Source organism: Mauremys reevesii, linkage group 9 (genome assembly GCF_016161935.1).
Source record: "Mauremys reevesii isolate NIE-2019 linkage group 9, ASM1616193v1, whole genome shotgun sequence".
In the NCBI taxonomy this organism is placed as follows: Eukaryota; Metazoa; Chordata; order Testudines; family Geoemydidae; genus Mauremys; species Mauremys reevesii.
Window position 1 is genome coordinate 31696414 of NC_052631.1, and position 21774 is coordinate 31718187.

Sequence of the window (21774 nt, forward strand, 5' to 3'; positions counted from 1 at the left end):
GCTAAATTGGGCCTCTTGAACATTTTTAATACTGAACCATGAGTGTAGTCAAACAAATGGCTACCATTTTAGTCAGTAATGTATTATATAAGCATTAATTGTTTTACCGAGTGTCAGAGGGGTAGCCGTGTTAGTCTGTATCCACAAAAACAATGAGGAGACTAACAGATTTATTTGAGCATAAGTTTTCATGGGTAAAAAACCCACTTCTTCAGATGCATGGAGTCTTTAAGGTGCCACTGTACTCATAATTATTTTACCGGTTTCTGTTGTAATTCACCTGAACGTATGGGCCTCATCCACACTGAACAGCCATAATCTAGGTCTTCACTAGGAAAAATGAGTCTTTTTAATGCATGTTAAAATCCTAGTGAAGGTAAGAGGGTTAGTTTTAACCAATTTTAGCTGGTTGATGTAAACACTAGGGGCTTAGCTTGACCTGCTAAAACACATGAATACTACGGACTACCTATTCTATACTAAGACTTTACCTTGTGGTCATTACAGTGGGTTAGCTAAAACATGGTAAGAGCACACCTTTTTTTTCCCAGTGTGAACAAACCTTTCCTGATGCAGCGTACAAGTGCCCTCTGATTGCCCATGCTTAATTACAAAAGCTTGTAAATGGTCCTTGCTATTGGCAGGCTTTAAAGTCAACACCCCTTTAAGGCATATTGTGCTGGAATAGGAGAGACTGGGAATGAAGTATAAGGCATGTTAGGTGATAGAGTATCTACGCAGGGAAATTTACCAACATAACTATAGCAATATAATTATAGTGCTATAGTTGTACGGATATAACTGTGTCAAGTATCAGAGGGGTAGCCATGTTAGTCTGGTTCTGTAGAAGCAGCAAAGAATCCTGTGGCACCTTATAGACTAACAGACGTTTTGCAGCATGAGCTTTCGTGGGTGAATATTGCACCCGAAGAAGTGGGTATTCACCCACGAAAGCTCATGCTGCAAAACGTCTGTTAGTCTATAAGGTGCCACAGGATTCTTTGCTGCTTCTACGGATATAACTGCATATGTAGCCACTCACCTTTTTGCAGTTTAGCTTATGCTGGCAATGTTATAACTATACCAGAATTGCTAAAGACAAGCTCATATATAGTTAATAGCTTTGCTTTTATATTTTGGTAGTCTGGTTAACAGGACAGCAAGATTATTACTTTGCAACAGAAAATGCTACAATCCAGAGTGTTTTTTTTTAAAGGAAAACTTGGATTCTACATACTGTAAAAAAAAAAAAAAAAAAAATTAGATACTAAAATAACTATCAGGGAATGTTTTGTGCTGTGTTGGTCACAGGATATTGGAGAGAAAAGGTAGGTGAAGTAATATCTTTTATTGGACCAACTTCTGTTGGTGAGCGAGACAAGCTTTCAAGCTTACAAAGAGCTCTTCAGATCTTGGAAACTAACTCAAGATATTACCTCACCCACCTTGTCTCTCTAGTGTTCCTGATTATGACAGTTGGCAGCTTTGACACTAAAGGGAGTAGAACAATTCATTGTCAGTCTTAAAAACCTGACTAGATCCCATCTGTAATGGCAAGGCCAAACAGTGTTAACCAGTTTGGGGCCCTGCTATGTCTGTTTTTTTAGACTGGACCTTTTAAAAGAATGCATTCTGTGACCTGCTTTATTGTCTGTTTACTCTAGAGGGCAATAGAGTACAAGAAGTAAAGGCTATAATGACCATCTTTTGTAACATTCAAGTGGTTTGCACATTCTAAATATAATCTACTAGTTGTCATAGTAATGCTATGATGACATTATAGTTATACTAGTCTCTTATGGCATGTTAGTATTATGACTTAAAGGAAAACTCAACCTCTTCAGCTCGGCCTAGCAATGTGAAAGCTTATAGGGGATGAAGTGCAACTCAACATGAGCAAACTGAAAAGCATGTAAAAATAATATTTTAAATTATAATTGGCATGTGTGAGTCATATGCTGGATGGGGCCAAATTGCTGAAAAGTTATATCATTTGTAGCACTGAAGGAGACCACTATAAGAAGAGGGGGTTAAAATCTTCAGTGATGGATTAACAATTGGACAAAACTTTAATATTTAATCAAAATGTTTAGCTTATAAACTCTGAATATGTTACATTGTTTTTCATCCAGTTTCGATATTGGTTTAACTGTTTTAAAAAAACTCAGCTAAATCAACTAACTAAGCACTGCTTAATTTCTACCATTAAGGTTTTCTGATTCTTAAGTCAGTATTGAAGTAAACTGATAATGGGTATACCATATTTTAGTGTCCACCTCCATTCTACAGATACAACCATCTTGGGGGATCTCTTGTTCCCAGCAGAGTTGCAACACAGTTAAGTCAATCAGGCTCCAATAATATCAAACTGTCCAAATACCTTGGCTTGTGCTGTTTCTCCCATTTCCAAAAGCATCTCTTTTCAAACTGTCCACTGCCAGCATTAGGAACAGAAATGTGAATTGTATTTTTAAGAGAAACCAAACATGGCTGTGGGAAGCATTGGCAGTGTTTCTTAAGACATTTTAAAGTGACAGTCAGATGAGGGGAAGAAAATGGAAGGAGTATACTCTAAATATTATGTTGTAACCCATTAGAATAAATACCCTATGCCACATGAACAGAATAGGTAGCTGATGGATATATATTCAGGTTTTAATACATTAAACAGTAGAAGAGGGAATACAATACATCCTAAAGCTTAATACATGTGGTGTTAAAACATAACTAAAATGTCATTCCTTAGATTTCACAAAGCCCAACAACCAAACAAAATAAGCATCTTGAAAGAGCTTTTTCATGGAAAGTTTATCACAGGAGTCTTACTGGAATAAAATGAAATTTTGGAGTAAAGTCAATATTACACTGGTATCTTCCTTTGTTATAAAATGATACACAATGATGAAATCCAGTTGCGTGTTAGCCGGTGAACTATGGCAGTATTTCATGCCAACCAACACCTTGACATTTTAGTTGCTTGCAAGCCTGAGCAGAGTATGGTAATTTTATGCTAACTAATGTTTATTACAACTAAAAGAAGAAGGAAGTAGTGAAGGACTCAAACCCAGAGAATGTTTGAGTGCACTTCTGAAAATAATTACTATAACAATCTGGCTGCGTTGCAAGCAAACAACTTGTAGAACTGATTTGGTATCAGTTCTACAATAAGTTAACATTTCAATTTATTCACAATCTCCTCAACTGCACTATTCTAAAATATCTTCACTACCCGTCTTGTTTTACATCTCTAAGTTTTATCTGCCCACTATTATAAGTCACACTTTCTCTGAAATTCATGACTGAATTTGAATTGTTTTAAGCAGTGTTAAGAAGTAAAAAATCTGGGTGTGTTTTATAAATAAACTAAAGAATGGTTCCTCTTCAAGTGTTTCTGCATATTCTTCTTCGAGTGCTTGCTCATATCGATTCCAATTAGGTGTGCGCGCGCTGCATGCACGTTCGTCGGAAGATTTTTACCCTAGCAACACTCGGTGGGTTGGCTGGGTCGCCCCCTGGAGTGGTGCCGTTATGGCGCCGGATATATACCCCTGCCGACCCAACGGCCCTTCAGTTTCTTCTTACCGCCCGTGACGGTCGTTGGAACTGTGGAGCGCGTCTTTGCTGATCTCCACGTCCCTAGCTACTCATAGTTCTTTGCTGTTTATTGTGTGTATAGTTTGAGTTCTTGTAGTTATAGTTAGTATTAGTTAGTTAATGTATATAGTTTAAGGGGGGATCGGGGATTAGTCCCTTTCCTTCACCCAGGTACGGGCCCATGCCCAAGGCACCGGGATTCAAACCGTGCTCGGCGTGCCAAAAGCCGATGCCAATAGGGGATCCCCACGACTCCTGCCTCAAGTGCCTAGGGGAATCCCACCTTACCGATAAGTGCCGCATCTGCAAGTCGTTTAAACCAAGGACGAAGAAGGAGCGTGACTTTCGATTGAAACAGCTCCTCATGTAGTCCGCACTTAGTCCTGCAGCGTCGGTACCGAGCACCCAACAGACTGCTTCTGTAAGGAGCACCCGGACCGCTCCGGTACTGAGAAGGAGCCCCGTCACCGACCCTTACCGTCATCGACATCTGCTCGGCACCACTCCCTGTCCCCGAGACCCAGGAAGCAACATAGCGCTCCAGCTGCTTCAACTCCACAGAAGGAGCGCTCTTCAAAGACGGTTCGTCCGGCATTGTCATCTGCCGTGGCACCGTCAATTGTGGCACCGCCGATTGTGGCTCCACCAAGCGCGGCACCGTCGATTCCGGTCCCACAAGGGCCATTGAGTCCGGTGCCTCACAGCTCCCTGGCTCATGCTGTGGTTGAGCTTGCCCTCCCTTCTACACCGGAGACCTTCTCCACGGCAAGGGAGCTCATCGCCATGACGGAGTCGACACGGCCTCAACCCCCAGCACCGCCGGTGCGGGTCATACAATCCATCGGTAAACCAGCCCTAGTAAGGCCACCTTCCGTTGGTCCAACAGAGAGACGTCGTTCAAGATCACAGTTTCACAGACGCTCTCAATCATGCCGTTCCCACTCCCAGCGCTGCTCGCAGTCCTGGCACCGCTCTCCATCGCGGTACCGGTCGCACTCGCGGCACTGTTCGACATCTCGTTCGCCGGCCAGATGCTCCCGGTACCGATCCGACTCATGGCACCGCTCTCAGCACCGTGTATCCCGCAGTCGCTCCAGACGAAGGGACTCGAGATCCCGGTCGACCTCCCGGCACCGCTATGGTAGAAGGTCCCGGTCTCGCTCGCGGTACCGTTATAGCTCCCGGTACCAGTCCCCAGTACTGCCCCAGGATTGAGCATCCAGAACAGTGGCGCCCTCCCAGGGTCTATCGGCACCGCCGTGGCCATCGAGACACACATCGGTGTCATCGCAGGCTGGTAGCGCATCCTGTCCTCAGGAGTGTGACTCTAACGTCCCCAGCCATATATTTCCAGAGAGCCAGAGCCACGAGCAAGGGCCTCATCACTGGTCCTTCTAGACACCGTGGGCATACCGCCAAGCCCAAGGTGCTCCATCAGTGGCACGGTTGGCCCTGTCAGAAAACCGGGCACCAGAGGCAACAGTAAGCCGCCCTCCCCCTACGGGCACGGATGAGGCTCCGATACCATCTGCAGACACCCAGGTTCCACCTGACGCAGATGACGATGCTCCTCAAGTACAGGAGCCCTCACAGGACCCCCCTGGTCCCGAGCATCTTCTCCTCCTCCTCCTCCTCCTCCTCCTCGCAGGGCCCATCAAGACCTTTTGAGACGAGTGGCTCAGAATATGAACTTACAGGTGGAGGAGGTCCCTGAAATAGAGGACCCTGTCATAGACATCCTATCGGCTGATGCACCTACTAGAGTGGCTCTTCCGTTTATCCGCACCATACAGGCTAATGCGGACACCATTTGGCAATCCCCAGCCTTGATTCCACCTACAGCAAGGGGAGTAGAGAGAAAATATATGGTCCCCTCAAAGGGGTATGAATATCTCTGCATTCACCCACCTCCTTGCTCTTTAGTGGTGCAATCGGTGAACGAAAGGGAGCATCATGGCCAGCAAGCCCCGGCTCCTAAGTCAAAGGAGGCTAGGCACATGGACCTCCTAGGCTGCAAAATATACTCGGCCGGGGGCCTCCAACTTAGGGTGGCAAACCAACAAGCCCTCCTAAATAGATATAACTTTAACACGTGGGTGTCCTTGGGGAAGTTTACGGAGCTTCTTCCCCAGGAGTCCTGTCAAGAATTTACGGCCCTACTTGAGGAGGGTAAAAAGGTAGCAAGAACCTCCCTCCAGGCCTCTCTGGATGCAGCGGACTCTGCAGCCAGAACTCTGGCGTCAGGAGTGACGATGAGGCGTATCTCCTGGCTCCAGGTATCAGGCCTTCCCCCTGAATTACAACAAATTATTCAGAAGACGTGGTACAGGGAATCGTCGGAGGCAGTCTGGCCCTCAAGGAGGTAAAAAATCAGGCACCTAGGCCTGATGATCAACACAGAGAAGTCTACTTTGACACCCACGCAGAGAATAGACTTCATCGGAGCGGTTCTGGACTCCAATCTGGCCAGAGCCTGCCTCCCGCAGTCACGTTTTCAAGCAATGGCTTCAATTATTCGAGGTCTTCAAACCTTCCCGACAACGTCAGTGCGCACCTGCCTCCGCCTAGTAGGTCACATGGCCTCCTGCACCTTTGTGACCAAGCATGCGAGGCTACGCCTCCGTCCCTTTCAAACCTGGCTTGCTTCAATATACCGACCACGCAGACACAGCCTGGACTCGGTGCTCGCTATTCCCCGGAAGGTTCTGGGCTCCCTAACCTGATGGCTAAACCCCACTCTAGTCTGTGCAGGGATGCCATTCCACCCACCGCAACCCTCGATGGCCCTAACCACGGATGCATCATCTCTGGGTTGGGGTGCCCACCTCGAGGGCCTTCGCACTCAAGGCCTCTGGTCGCCTCAAGAGCTGGCCTTACACATCAATGTGTGGGAGCTGAGAGCAGTCCATCTAGCATGCCAGGTGTTTTGAGATCATCTCCAAGGCTGTTGTGTATCAGTGTTCGCGGACAACACAACGGCCATGTTTTACATAAACAAGCAGGGCGGAGCACGCTCCTCCCTCCTTTGTCAAGAAGCCTTCCACCTCTGGGACTTTTGCATAGCCCACTTGATCGATTTGGTAGCGTCTTTTCTCCCAGGAGTCCAGAACACTCTGGCGGATCACCTCAGCAGATCCTTCCTGTCTCACGAGTGGTCGATTTGTCCGGACATCATCTATTCTGTTTTCCAGAAGTGGGGGTTTCCCCACATAGACCTCTTTGCCTCCCGAGAGAACAGGAAATGCCAGGTGTTCTGCTCCTTCCAGGGACGCTCCCCGGGCTCCCTCTCAGACGCATTCCTGATCCCGTGGAAGAGGTACCTACTCTATGCCTTCCCACCGTTTCCGCTCGTCCACAGAGTCCTACTCAAGCTCCGCAGGGACAGCACCCACCTGATCCTGATTGCTCCAGCGTGGCCGAGGCAGCACTGGTATACCATGTTGTTCGACCTCTCAGTGGCGGATCTGATTCCCCTGCCACTCTGGCCGGATCTCATAACACAGGACTTCGGCAGGCTTCACCATCCGGACCTGCAGTCTCCATCTCACAGCATGGTTGCTGCGTGGTTGAGCCAGTCTGAGTTGTGTTGCTCTGCCTCGGTCCAACAGGTGCTCTTGGGCAGTAGGAAGCCTTCCACTAGGATGACATATCTGGCCAAGTGGAAGCGTTTCTCCTGCTGGTGCGCTCAGCGTAACTCAGTCCCCAGGCAGGTGTCCATTTCTACTGTCCTGGACTACCTCTGGTCCCTGAAAGAACAGGGCCTAGCAGTCTCTTCCATAAAGGTGCATCTAGCAGCCATCTCCGCCTTCCACCCAGGGGAAAATGGCCGATCAATCTTCTCTCACCCCATAGTTTCAAGGTTCCTCAAGGGATTGGAACGTTTGTACCCTCAAGTCAGATGCCCGACCCCTACCTGGGATCTCAACCTGGTGCTAGCCAAGCTTATGGGTGCTCCTTTCGAACCACTGGCCACCTGCTCGCTGCTGTACCTTTGCTGGAAGACAGCCTTCCTCGTCGCTATTACTTCGGCAAGACGAGTGTCTGAGCTTCGGGCCTTGACAGCGGCCCCCTCCCGCCCCCGTATACGGTATTCCATAAGGACAAGGTACAGCTGCGACCACACCCCTCCTTCCTCCCTAAGGTGGTGTCTGCCTTTCATGTCAGTCAAGACATCTTCCTCCCAGTCTTTTTCCCGAAGCCGCACCCATCGCGTCGGGAACAACAGCTGCACACCCTAGACGTTCGCTGGGCTCTCCCCTTTTATATCGAGAGAACAAAACCCTTCCGAAGGTCACCTCAGCTCTTTGTAGCTATGGCAGACCGGATGAAAGGCCTACCGGTCTCATCCCAACGAATTTCATCTTGTGTAACATCTTGCATCCGTACATGCTATGATTTGGTTCACGTTCCGGCTAGCCACCTCACCGCCCATTCTACTCGGGCTCAAGCTTCATCTGCCGCCGTCCTGGCCCATGTTCCCATCCAGGAAATATGTTGGGCAGCTACCTGGTCATCGATTCACACCTTTGCCTCACATTACACATTGGTTCAACAGTCCAGAGATGATGCAGCATCTGGCTTAGCAGTTTTGCATTCTGCAACATCTCACTCCGACCCCACCGCCTAGGTAAGGCTTGGGAATCACCTAATTGGAATCGATATGAGCAAGCACTCGAAGAAGAAAAGACGGTTACTCACCTTTGTAACTGTTGTTCTTCGAGATGTGTTACTCATATCCATTCCAAACCCGCCCTCCTTCCCCTCTGTCGGAGTAGCCGGCAAGAAGGAACTGAAGGGCCGTTGGGTCGGCAGGGGTATATATCCGGCACCATTACGGCGCCACTCCAGGGGGCGACCCAGCCGACCCACCGAGTGTTGCTAGGGTAAAAATCTTCCGACGAACGTGCACGCGGCGCACGCACACTAATTGGAATGGATACGAGCAACACATCTCGAAGAACAACAGTTACAAAGGTGAGTAACCATCTTTTCCCACTTATAGATGCTGTGCCACCTTGTACTGTCTTACAGTAAAAACCTCTTTTAGCAGCGTCAGTCAGAGCACTACCATGCCCTCCCACCGTTCAGCATCATGACACACTGAGAGCGAGGCTATAAAGGGGGTGAAACTCCCTCACCGCCCCAGTTTCTTCCATCTGCGTGCCTGGGCAGATGTTAATTGCTCTGGTTTCTTTGGAGTCTCTTTTCTACTTAGAAATATTGTTAGCTCATTTTCAGTATAGTTAGCTCATGAATTCAGATTTCTCCTGGCTTCGAGTTATAGAGGAACTGAGGAAACAGAAGAAGCTGGATTCAAGAAGTGCGCTTCCTGCCTGGCTGTCTTCCCTGCATCTGACAACCATATGTGGTGCCTCAAGTGCCTGGGAAAAAGATGCTCACCTTCTGGGTGTTCAGCAAATAGAACTTTCACACCCAGGATAGGGAGATTCACTTGCAGCTCCTCTTCCTAAAAGAAGCCCTCATAGCTAGACCATCTAAACCTGGTCAGGACTCAGATGCTAGGTGTAAGAGACCAGTCTCTCTGCCGCTGTGGCTGCCAATGGCTCCAAACAACTGAAGGGTTCCAAGAAGCCACTACACCTGTTGGTGTTTGACTTGGTTCCTGAGACCCACTCAGTCAATCCCCTGAGGATCCAGATGTTTAAATGGAGGCCCATGTGGTCAGATCCGACTGCTTCATTTCTGGAAGAGAGGTTGAGAGAAAGTTCAACACTGATGCCATACCTTGTTCCTCCCACCTATTCAACCCACATGGAATCCCTGCAGCTGCAGGACCATTACCAGTTCTGACTTCCATTTCCAGTGCCAGGAAGATGGAATTGCTCAGTGGGTCGGAATCTCAGTTCCTTCTGTCATAGCATAGAAGAAAAGGAGACGCGGAGCCAAAATGCCAATATTAGTAGTGCCATTTCCCATGCATCAGACCTGTCAGATCCATCTGATTCTGACAAAACTGCTACAGTTCCAAAGCAGAGGTCCATTCCCTCTTCAGTTACAGGGGATACAGACTTGTGTCTAATGTTGTATTGTGATTCTTGGATCTTCTTTCAGTTCTGGGGTCAGTTCTGAAGAGCTCTGTCACTGTGACAGACAAGGTTCACCTTCCAGCTCTGATTTCTTCATCATTTCTGGATGGGAAGATTAGGGTTTCCAAAAGGAGACATATTTACCTATTTCTGAGTTTGTCTTCCTTGTCCCCTGCTAAGAAGAATAGGCCACAAGACATCAGGGGTTTTCCCCTTTGCTTCCTCTGCCTTGGATACCTACTGGAACTTCATAAAGAGCTAGATCTCCATTCTTCCCTTTGGATCCACTGTTACATTCTGTTTCAGATGTACAGTGGTAACTGTAGCAGGAAGAAGATGGAGGGAGAACTCAGAAACCTGTAGCTTGCTTTGTAGTACCATATGGCCTGCCTCCTGCAGGCACCAAATCCCGCTTACTGGAGTAACTGGCAATCATGGGACTTAAGGCCTTATTGGGGGTGGGGTTTGGCCAGTACTGGATTTAAGGGATTTAAATAAATACATGTGAAAGTTTTGGTTCTGCATTTTGTCTCTGGCCACCATAACCCCTTTGCTGTCAGTTATGGATTGGTTTGCAACTGTCGATCTAAATAATGCACATTTTCATATCTCATTCATCAAAATCATCACAAGTATCTTTGATTCACAGTGGCTTGTCGCCACTATCCATACATGGTACTCCCATTTGGCCTTTCCACAGCACCCAGAATTTTTACAAACTGTCTCTGTGGTAGCAGTCATCTGAGGAATCAGTGTATTTATGTTTACTCTTATTTGGACAACTGGCTACTGGAGGCCCTCTTGCATGAGGAGCTGTTAAACCATATCGGTTTCAAGGATAAATTCTTTTCAGACCTTGGCTCTTTCTTAATTGCCCAGAGAAAATCCTCTGCCCCTCATAAAGGATTCTCTTTGTAGGTACCATCCTGGACTCTCTGGAAATAAGAGCTTTTCTGCCAGAGAACAGATTTATCAAGATTAGTTAGTACCGTTACAGATTGACAGTGTCCCACCCAGAAGGTTTAAAATTCTTCCCGGGTCTCACGGTGGCCACTACTTACAAGATCTATTTTGTAAAAAGCAACAAAGAGTCCTGTGGCACCTTATAAACTAACAGATGTATTGGAGATGTATTTTGCGCATCTAAGGATGAGACTTTACAACACTGGATGTCTCAGGTGTACAGGACAAGTCAGAACAATCTTCAGTCATTGATCACCATGCCTCAGAATGTCATAGTCTCCGTAGACTGGTCAATCGGGACAAATGTGCTCAGGGGTGCACAATTCAATCCTACAAGTCCATCCTGGACTGTGACTTCAGACACATCAACAACGGGTTAAGGAGGACATCTGAATCATTTGACAGTTCGAGGGCACTGGCCCCCTCAGGAGGGATCCCTGCATATCATTAAGACCTGTTCATCTGGTTCTCAAATCATTCCTCCCTTACCTGCAAGAGAGTGTTGTACAAGTGGTGACAGACAATACATCAGCGATGTATTACATCAACAAGCTGTGGTAGAGATCATCCTTGAATTGAGGGATTGCCGATGATGATGATATCAACAAGCAGGGGCGATGCACTCTGCTCTTCTGTTCACAGAATCAGTAAGTCTAGGGATTAGTGTGTTTGTCACGACATTTTATCCTGTGGCCCTGCACCTAGCAGGAGAAAACAATATCTTCATGGACTATCTTAGCAGAGACAGCTCCCAGATGCACAAATGGGCTGTAAAGGATTAGTTGGTTCAGACTATATTCTCCATCTGAGGTCAGTCAAAGGTTGACCTATTCACAGTAAGGGTCAATAGAATACGTTGCCTCTCTCTGTTCCAGAGCAAGCAGAGACTGACAATCCCTGTCAGATGCCTTCCTTTTGCATTGGAGGAAGGGTTTGATGTGTGTGTTTCCTTTCTTCCCATTGATTTAAAAGATGGTAAGGAAGATATATCAGGACAGGGCAAGGATGATACTTATTGCCCCGACTTGCCCATATCAACAGTGGTCATTACCAGTCTCCTTCAGCTGTCCAGCAGAGTCTTCACATATCTTCCCCTGCCCTCAGCTCTCCTGTCCAAGCCAGGAGGACAGGATCTTTCATATGGACCCACAGTCTTCACCTGATGACATGAGTGATTGGACTTACGCAGTCTGCTCTTGAGCAGTCATGTTCTTCATCTGTGCAGGATGTACTAATTAACTCACAAAAGCATTCTACTAGAATCTGTTACCATCTAAAGTGGTCCAGATTTCAAACTTGGATGAAGGGACAATCTGGCTTTCCTGTATCTGCTTCCATTTCTTGTGTTTTCGAATACCTAATATGCTTAAAGCATGAGGAGGAGGGGGCTCAGACACAGACCAACGGATACTACTAGCAAGAATCTTCAGCTTTCTGGCACATGTAGCACATGGCCCCCACAGTGGACTACAGATAGGGGGCATGCATTTTGAAGAACTCCAGTTACTAGAAGAGAAGAGAAGTACCCTTTCTTTTTTAAATACTTTCCCAGAGTTCTTAGTATAAGGATAAATGACTGACTTGGCAATTGAGCGGTAATAACATTCACTGATGTGGCAATTCAGAGTTCTTCTAGTCCCATACTGGGATGCTGCAAACTTGTGGAGAAGAGAGACCTCTTTGCTGTCCAGTGGCACCATTTGGTGGACAGATGAAACAATGCATTATGGAGAGAGCAGAATCTAGCTTCTCTCAGAAACAAGGTCTGCATGAATGGTGTAAGATCTTCAAGGGTGATAGTCGGAGAATAAAAAAGGATATAGATTCAGTGTACTGTCTCTGTAGATATTTTGGTTTAGTAAAGAGATTTATTTAGCTTTAACTGATCTAAAGCAAAGGTGCAGAAGGAGAATTCCCTCTGTGGCAGAGTCTCAGAGCTTGCCTTAATCACATAGTCCAGAGCTGTAGGACAGCTGGCTGGAGGAATCTGGTAGGACAGAGAGGCTGGTGCCAGTCTTTCTTTATGTTAATTTAGTTTCCTTTTCATTCCCTTCGGAGGATGATGTTCTTATTCTGAACTAATGAATATAATGGCTAAGATTCTGGGCATGCTGTAAATAGCTGTGGAGGAGACTTCACACCCAGTGTTTGATATTTTGGGTTAATTCTCCAGAAGCAGAATTTTTTGGATGGACTGTCTCAACCTTCTAAATCAGCTGAACCAATGTCTGGGGAAGCTGATAACCCTCTTGGGGGGAGCTGGTAAAGTTTTCCTGTGATCCATATGCATCCACCTGTGATTTCTCTGGTGCTGGAGACCCCAGCTCAATGCTCTGAGGGAGGTATAGTGCATTAAACTTCTTCTGATAGGGAGAGAAAGGGGATGGATGCATTAGGAAGAAAATATTTTTCATCTTCCACTTTTGGAATGAGAATCATGAAATATCAGGAAGTTATGGCATGATACTGCCATCACCTATGAAATCAGTTATCATTGTTTATTAATAGTATTATGGATGACCAGAATAATTCTTTTCAAAGTACTTTCTAATGTGTAAAAAAAAAAAAATGGAGCTCTCCATCCAATATTGGATCAGAGGAAACTGAATTTTTCCATAAAGAGGTTCCACTTCCACTTGCTGTCTCTAGAATCTGTAATTACGCAACAGGACTGGTTTGCAGATGTTGATTTAAAGAATGTTTATTTTCACATATCCATAAGACCATCTCACTGCAAATATCTCCATTTCGTCATAGGAAAAGATAATTTTCAATACAAGTTCCGCCCCTTCCGCCTATCTCTGGCCCTAAGTGTTTTTTTTTAAAATGCCTGGTGGTGGTGGTTGCCCACCTACCAGCAACAGGGTATTTTCATCTCCCCTTATTTAGATGATTGGTTTATCAAAGTTCCATCAAAGAAAGCCCTCTCTATAGTCATGTCCCAGATCTGTATGCTTTTCAACAACTTAAGGCTCAGAATAAACTGGGAAAAATCATTACTAATACCCACTCAATGGATTCCTTTTACAGGCACCTTCTTGGACTTAACAGTGGAGACAGATGCTTAAAGAAAAAAATCAGCCATAAACCTTCTACATCTATTTCCAGAACAAATTATTTCTTTTTTTGTGTGGTTAATGGGTCTCATGGCTTCAGCAACAAATGTAACTCCCTATGCTCATCTACAAATAAGGCATTGCAATATTGGATACTGAAAAAATTCAGGCCCAGCGTCAAAAGTACGCATAGGCTTCTGATTTGTTCTAAGAAGGATATACCAATCCCTATTATGGTGGACCCATTACAACTTGTAAGCCTCATGAATACATAGCCCAACTAACCTAACAATTGTTTGTGTAGGCCTTTTTTTATTGCCTGAATAAGAGCCAACCAAATTAGCAGAATGACTGAAATTGTTAATCCCATCTAAATCTAAGGTATGCAGTTTTGACTCACATGGGTCACTACAGGAAAAGTACAGATAAACTTATTGATTCATTAATATGAAATTAAATTACTATTTTAGGCTACTTGGTTTGTCCTTGTCTACACTTGGAGTTAAACTGTGCTCAGAACTGATTCAGCTGCACTCCACTGATTCAGCTGCAACAGGTCTCTTTTAATGTAGACAACATTTTAAACAGAATTTTAAGGTATAGCTTTCATAATTTTATGAATATGATTATATAATTCATCTACAGTCCTGCAGAATTTTCTTGAGTTTGGAGATTAATCATAAAAGGGAGTTCTCATGATAAAACTGTTTGCCACCAAGGACATCAAGCGTTCCAGAGGGGGCAAGAGCCTAGGTTCCTTGGCCGATCCCTGCCTTCTGCAGTGATATCCAGCCTCCCTTTCCACCAGTTCCACTGATCCCCAAAATCAAGAGACAGCTGTGAGATATATACGGTATATAGCCTTTCACCTGTGACACATGCATTGCAAGCATGTGTTTATGAGAAAAAGTTCAGTTTCATACTCTTTACTTAAGAAAATCTCTCAATGATGTGATTAGATTGAAGGAAATTGCCCAAAGACAGTGGAACTGGGTCTCACATTAAGGCCTGGAATATAATATGTTGCAAGATAGTTTGAGGCCATATTTTTAAGTGATGCAGCTTCAGTGTTAACTGCATGTGACTGCAGTTTACATAATGCTAAAATTGTTTTGCTTAAGACCATGATTCGTGTTGATTTATGTCCATTTACTTTTAAATTGTTTTATAGAACGTAATTTTGTTTCTAATTTTCATAGATCATAAGCACACCACAAAGACTGACCAATTCAGGGAGCGTTCTGATTGGGAGTCCATACACCCCAGCACCAGCAATGGTCACTCAGACGCACATAACAGAAGCCACTGGCTGGATTCCACGGTAAGAATTTGTTTTGTTTAAAGAGAAGTGCTGGGCACTGGGGCAAACCTGTTTTGATTTTTCTTCTGTATACTCTTGCATGTGTATCTTGGCTCAAATATCCTAGTTCCTACACAGTTCAAAGGGTGTGTGCTGTTAAGCATATTTTGTACTTTTAATGTCTATAATACGTAAGCGTGTAACTACATGTACCAGTGATTTCAGTCTGGGTTTATTTCACTACCTAATTTGTATATGGGTTTGTGGTGATGCTTATTTTCCGGTAGTAATGGAAAGAACTGAATGTATTTGCACAATTAAAACAAGTCCTTACTCTTCATAGATCCGTAGAAATTTACAGTATCCTTACTGTAAAGGATTATTGGTGTTTGCCAACAGTAGAAGGGTGGGGTCAAACATGCCTTAACAGGCATTTTTTAAAAACAGGCCATAAAACTAGTGACAAACTCTAAATGTTGTTGATGGCTGTATTTTCATATTACTGATTCACAGTGTTGCAATCTATTGTTCTCACAGAGATCTCTGACTGAAGAACAAGGTGCTTTGAGTTATGAGCTTTAAAATCTTTCAGGACCCTTTTATTTTTTTTTATTTCAGCATTCCTGCACCTTAAGATATCATGGACAGATTTAATCCAATGCTTTTGAAGATAACTTTTTATTTTCAAGTAAGACTTTCAGGACAAGTATACCCAGTAGCCCAACATCAACATATCCTTCCCTGCAAATACTATTACTCATTTAAAATAGATGTATGTATCTTTTGAATGTGTGACAAAGTTCCTCCTCTACCTTGGTGGGTCCTGCTCTTATTGGCAGATTTGCTCACCTCAGTGATCTTCCCCTCTGGTGGAACCCACAATCTGGGTCAACTCCTCCTGTGTCTGATCAGGAGTTGGGAGGTTTGGGGGGAACCCGGGCCCGCCCTCTACTCTGGGTTCCACAGGGCCCTGTGGATTGCAGCTGTCTATAGTGCCTTCTGTACCAGCTGCATGACAGCTATAACTCCCTGGGCTACTTCCCCAGGGCCTCCTCCAAACACCTTCTTTATCCTCACCACAGGACCTTCCTCCTGGTGTCTGATAATGCTTGTACTCCTTAGTCCTCCAGCAGCACACTCTCTCACTCTCAGCTCCTTGCGCCTCTTGCTCCCAGCTCCTCACATGCACACCACAAACTGAAGTGAGCTCTTTTTTAAACCCAGGTGCCCTGATTAGCCTGCCTTGATTGGCTGCAGGTGTTCTAATCAGCCTGTCTGCCTTAATTGGTTCTAGCAGGTTCCTGATTACTCTAGTGCAGCCCCTGCTCTGGTCACTCAGGGAACAGAAAACTACTCGTCCAATGACCAGTATATTTGCCCTCTACCAGACTCCTGTATCCCACTGGTCTGGGTCTGTCACAAATGCTGTAAGTGCTGAGATACTATGGTGATGGATGACATTATAAAAACCTAGACAGACAGAAAAGGCACAGTCTGTGTAAGTGGCCGGACCATGCTACATCAACTATTAATGTTGTTACTCTCTCAGTAATATTTTGCTGTTTCATCCAGGATTCTCAGATCGATTTTCAGACACTAATTAAGTAATCCTCAGTTCTTCGAGTGATTGCTCATGTGTATTCCATGATAGGTGTGTGTGCTCGCCACATGCACCGGTGCCAGAAGCTTTTCCCCTAGCAGTACCTGGAGGGGAGAGCCCCAGCGACCCCTGGAGTGGCGCCTCCATGGTGCGGTATAAGGGGCTCTGCGTGCTCCCCCTGCCCTCATTTCCTTCTTGCTGCCAGTGAAGGTGCTTTGGAACTGCTCTGCTCCAGCTTTGCTGTAGCTCGTCCCCAAAACTGCCTGTTAGTTCAGTGTATGGTACCTGTAGTTAGTTAATTGTTTAGTTAGTTTAGCTTAGTTAGAGCGCCCGTGCCAGGGCATGTCCTGCACCCCAGTTTTCAAGTCGTGCAACACTTGTAGGCAATCTGTGCCACTGCGTGATCCGCACACGGACTGTCTGCACTGTTTGGGGGAAACCCATCTCAGAGATCGCTGCAAGATTTGCAAGTAATTTAAGCCCCGGAAAGAGAGAGAGAGGGACATTAGGCTCCAGGCTATTCTGATGGAGTCGGCGCTGACCCCGGCTCTGGTGCGCCACTCCGAGTCAACACCAGGCACCGCGGTGTCGATGCGCGGCAACCCTTCAGCGCCATCGACCAGTCAGCACCACTGCCCATCCACAGGGCATGCCTAGGAAGGCTAGAAAGCTACCTTCTTCACCGTGGCACCAGAGTAAACCCAGGACAGAGGCTAGTCCCATGTCGGGCAGTCCTCGATCCACACCAGCCTCTAGGCCTCTGACTCATGTTGAGCAGAGTAGCCCGGCCCATTCGAAACAGGCCTCCCCGGATGTCCGGATGCCCTCCACACCGGAGGCTCTGCAGGCTGCCCGGGATGTTATGTCCATGCTGTTATGTCCATGCCAGTACCAGGAGCACCGCCGACGTCAGCCCCATGCTCCAGAGGCAAGCCACCGCTGGGATCTCCACAGTTGCTCCCAGCTCGGTACCAGTCTTGGTTGAGGGAACGTTCCCAACGCCGTTCACCGCCCAGCGACCATTCAGGGTAAAGTCCACATGGATTGCCCTCAATGCCCACCCGACTGTCTGCTTGGGTTCTGTCCAACCGAGACTCTCGGCACTGCTCTGCCCTGCAGGAAAACTTCAGGGCATACCAAGAACTCTTTAAAAGGGTGGTATCAAGCCTCCACCTCCAAGCAGAGGAGATGGAGAAGCCCTCGGACTCCCTGTTTAATGTGCTGTCCTCCTCGGCACCGGGCAGGGTGGCCTTGCCTCTCCATGAAGGGGTGGCAAAAATTTCAAATGCCCTGTGGCAAACACCAGCCTCATTGGCCCCCATCTCTAAGAGAGCAGAATGCAAGTATTTTATACCTGCCAAGGGACACAAGTACTTATACACCCACGCTGCTCCTACCTCCCTGGTGGTTGAGTCTGTCAACCACAGGGAGCAGCAGGGTCAGCCAGCCCCTACACCAAAAAATAAAAATTCACGGACACTGGACTCATTTAGAAGGAAACTTTATTGGTGCTCAAGCTTCCAGTTATGGGTGGCGAACCACTAGGCTCTCCTGGGCTGGTATGAGTTCAATCTGTGGGGCTCCCTGCCCAAGTTCGAGGACTCCCTCCAGGAGCATGACAGGAAGGAGTTCAAAGCACTGGTGGAGGACGGTGCAGCAGCTGCCAGGGCAACCCTGCAGGCAGCTTCGGATGCAGCGGACATGGCTGCGCAGTCCATGGCCTCTGTGGTGTCCATGAGAAGGGCGTCGTGGCTCCTGTTCTCTGGGCTGTCCAGTGAGGCGCAGACCTCCCTACAGGACCTCCCATTTGACGGCAAAGCTCTGTTTGTGGAACAAACGGATACAAAGCTGCATGGCCTGAAAGACTCCTGCATGATTCTCCAGACTCTGGGTCTCTATGTTCCGGCTCTGGCTAATCCTAAGTTCAAGTTGCAGTAGACTCCCACTCAGGCCACCCACCCAAAATACAAGGGCGCTTATAAGAAGTTATAGGACTATAAGAGGTGCCCACAGAGGCAGTCTTGGCCTGCCTCCCAACCTGGGTCCTCCAAAGGCAGGCAGGGGAAAAAGCCGTTTTGACGGGATGCCCGGGGGTGCCCTGACAGTTCTCGTCAGGGATCCACCCTCAATAAAACTTCCCTTCTCCAATCGGTTGTGTGCGTTCCTCCCGGAGTGGTCGCGGCTGATCTAAGACCGATGGGTCTTCAACACCATCTCCCGGGGCTACACCCTCCAGTTTACTTCCTCCCTGCCCAACCACCACCTGCCCCTGTCCCTCCAGGGGGACCTCTCGCGGGAGGTGGTGCACAGGAACTCCCCAGGTGGACCTGTTCGCAACTTGGCAGAACCATCGCTGTCCCTGGTTCTGCTCTGGGGGGATGGGCGCTGGGACAGGGTGCTATCTGCAATGCCTTCCTCCTGTCCTGGTGAGGCCAGTTTCTCTATGCCTTTCCCCCATTCCCGCTGATTGGCAAGGTCCTCGAAAAGATAAAGACAGACAAGGCCCATGTCCTTCTGATTGCCCCGACATGGCCCAGGCAGTATTGGTACAGGACCCTCACGGGCCTGGCGGTCGCCGTAGCCTTTGCCGTCCTGCTCGGACCTGCTCTCCCAGGATGGGGCCGCCGCCTCCACCCCAACCTAGCAGCACTCCACCTCATGGCGTGGCTGCTCAATGGTTAGGAAGGGAGGAAAGGACGTGCTCAGAAGGGGTTCAACACGTGATCCTAGAAAGCAGGTGGCACTCCACGTGCTTAGTCTACTTGGCAAAGTGGTCTCAATTTTCCAAATGGGCAGACGAGTGGGGCATTTCCCCAGTGTCTGCACCGATCCATCTTATTCTGGACTACCTCCTCCACCTTAGAGCCCAGGACCTGGTGCCCTCGTCAGTCAAGGTGCACCTGTCGTCTATATTGGCCTTCCATCCTCCAGTGCAGGGCCACGCGGTATTCTCCCATGCTATGACTGGCCGGTTCCTTAAGGGGTTGGATCGTTTCTTCCAGTATGTTAGGCCCCCAGTCCCGCAGTGGGACCTAAACCTGGTGTTGGCCTGTCTCACAGGGCCCCCATTTGAGCCGCTAGCCATGTGCTCCTGGTCCCACCTCTGACCTCCAAGCCCCTGTATATGGTGTTTCATAAGGATAAGTCCAGCTCCACCCATGCTCTTCGTTCCTTCCAAAGGTGGTCTCCGCCTATCACACGGGTCAGGACATTTTTCTACCGGTCCTGTGCCCCAAGTCCCACACGTCCAGTGAGGAGCGCCATCTCCACACGCTGGATGTGAGACGGGCTCTGGCTTTCTATCTGGAGCAGACTAAGCTGTTCAGAAAGTCCTCTCAACTGTTCTTGGCGTCAGCTGAGCTCATGAAAGGTCGGCCGATCTCCACTCAACACCTCTCCAACTGGATCATTTAGTGCATCCGTACCTGTTATGACCTGGTGGGAATCTCTCTACCATCAATTGTGAAGGCGCATTCGACTCGGGTGCAAGCCTTGTTGGCTTCCTTTTTTGGCCCACATCCCCATCCAGGACATTTGTAGGGCTGCCACGTGGTCTTTAGTTCACATGTTAACCTCGCACTATGCGATCGTCTCCCAAACCAGGGATGACACCAGTTTTGGCAGGGCTGTACTCCGTCCCGAGAATTTGTGAACTCCTACCCACCTCCAACAGATACGGCTTGGAATCACCTACTGTGGAATACACATGAGCAATCACTCAAAGAAAAGACAGTTACCTTTTCCGTAACTGGTGTTCTTCGAGATGTGTTGCTCATGTCTATTCCACATCCCACCCTCCTTCCCCTCTGTCGGAGTTGTCTGGCAAGAAGGAACTGAGGGTAGGGGAAACACGCAGTGCCCCTTATACTGCTCCATGGAGGCGCCACTCCAGAGGTTGCTGGGGCGCTCCCCTATGAGTACTGTTAGGGGAAAAACTTCAGGCACTGGTGCACATGGTGAGCACGCACACCTATTGTGGAATAGACATGTGCAACACATCTCAAAGAACACCAGTTATGGAAAAGGTAAATGTCTTTTTTGTAACCAGTGATGTGTGTGTCAATAATATCTTCCCAGTTTTAAAGATGGGAAAATGGAGGTATGGAAAGTTTAAGTGACTTGTCAAAGGGTACCCAGTAAATCTGTGGCAGAAATGGGAATAGAATTTTTGTATCTATCCTGACTCTTGGTCCTATGTTTTAGCCACAAGGCCTGTTAAGCACTTTTTGCTCTGTGGCAGAAATGACAGTCTGAACAATTAACAAGTAAACTGCATGACCAGTTGGCCAGGTTGTTTTATCTTCTGGAAGAGAAACTGGTTCTGAATTTTGAGGGAGTAAATCCAACATATGCCCATTGTTGAACTAAGGGTAAGTCAGTAGGTTGGCCCTCTTATGTTTTTTGTCTTTTTCTATTAGTGTGTATGCTACTGTGATATTTGGATTATATGATAGCAGGGCATTTAGAGTGCCTGGTAAATACAAATTGACATTCAGATTTCTGTCATACTAGTTGATATAGGAGACTCTTTTTTCTTTTCTACATCTAGTATTGAAGGACAGCCAGACTTTTGTGACTTGCAAAATTCTCTTGGTCTAAATGATTATTCCTAATCTGTTGATGTTCTGATTAAGATTCTAAAGTTCTGAATCTGAATCTTACACTAGGTGTGCATATACATCATGCATGTGAGATCAGGTTCTTTTGAATAACAGAGTGTCAGGACCGCACATGCACCCTGTGCCGCCTCATGCTCCCACACAAGGGATTAAAGGTAGAGTGGCTCTGACCCTCTCTCAGTTCCCTCTTATCACTCATGGCAGTGAGAAGGAACTTACCATCTGGCCAACACACTATTCTTCTTAGAGACTTTAAAACCATTTATGTCATCAAATTTGTAAAGAAATATTTATCTTGACAGAGAGAGAGAAAAAAAAGTTACCGGGGACCCTCCTGTAAACCAGGGTGAGGCACTTCATGCTAACCACCACACCTTGTGGCAAACTCCAAATTTTAAGAGTTTAAACCCTGGCCTCCTGTGAGTGACTGATCACCAAGGATGGACACAGTCAATGCCTCTTCTGCCTAGGGGAATGCCATATCCCAGACAGGTGCTCTGTGTGCAAGTCCTTTTCATCCAGGGACACCCAGCTCAAGCTATATCTGCTAGAGCAATCGATGACGGTAACCTTGGACCCAGAAATGAAGATCACT

General features: G+C 46.9%; 1 protein-coding gene across 14 annotated transcripts in view; it reads left to right on the top strand.

The window, feature by feature from the left end:
• TFDP2 (transcription factor Dp-2) overlaps positions 1 to 21774 on the top strand; it is a 171817-nt gene that overhangs the window by 109527 nt on the left and 40516 nt on the right. For all 14 annotated transcript variants that reach the window (XM_039488589.1, XM_039488590.1, XM_039488580.1 and 11 more), the window contains one exon: positions 14860 to 14981. In XM_039488589.1, the coding sequence (XP_039344523.1) occupies positions 14860 to 14981 (122 nt within the window). The remainder of the gene's footprint in view (positions 1 to 14859; positions 14982 to 21774) is intronic.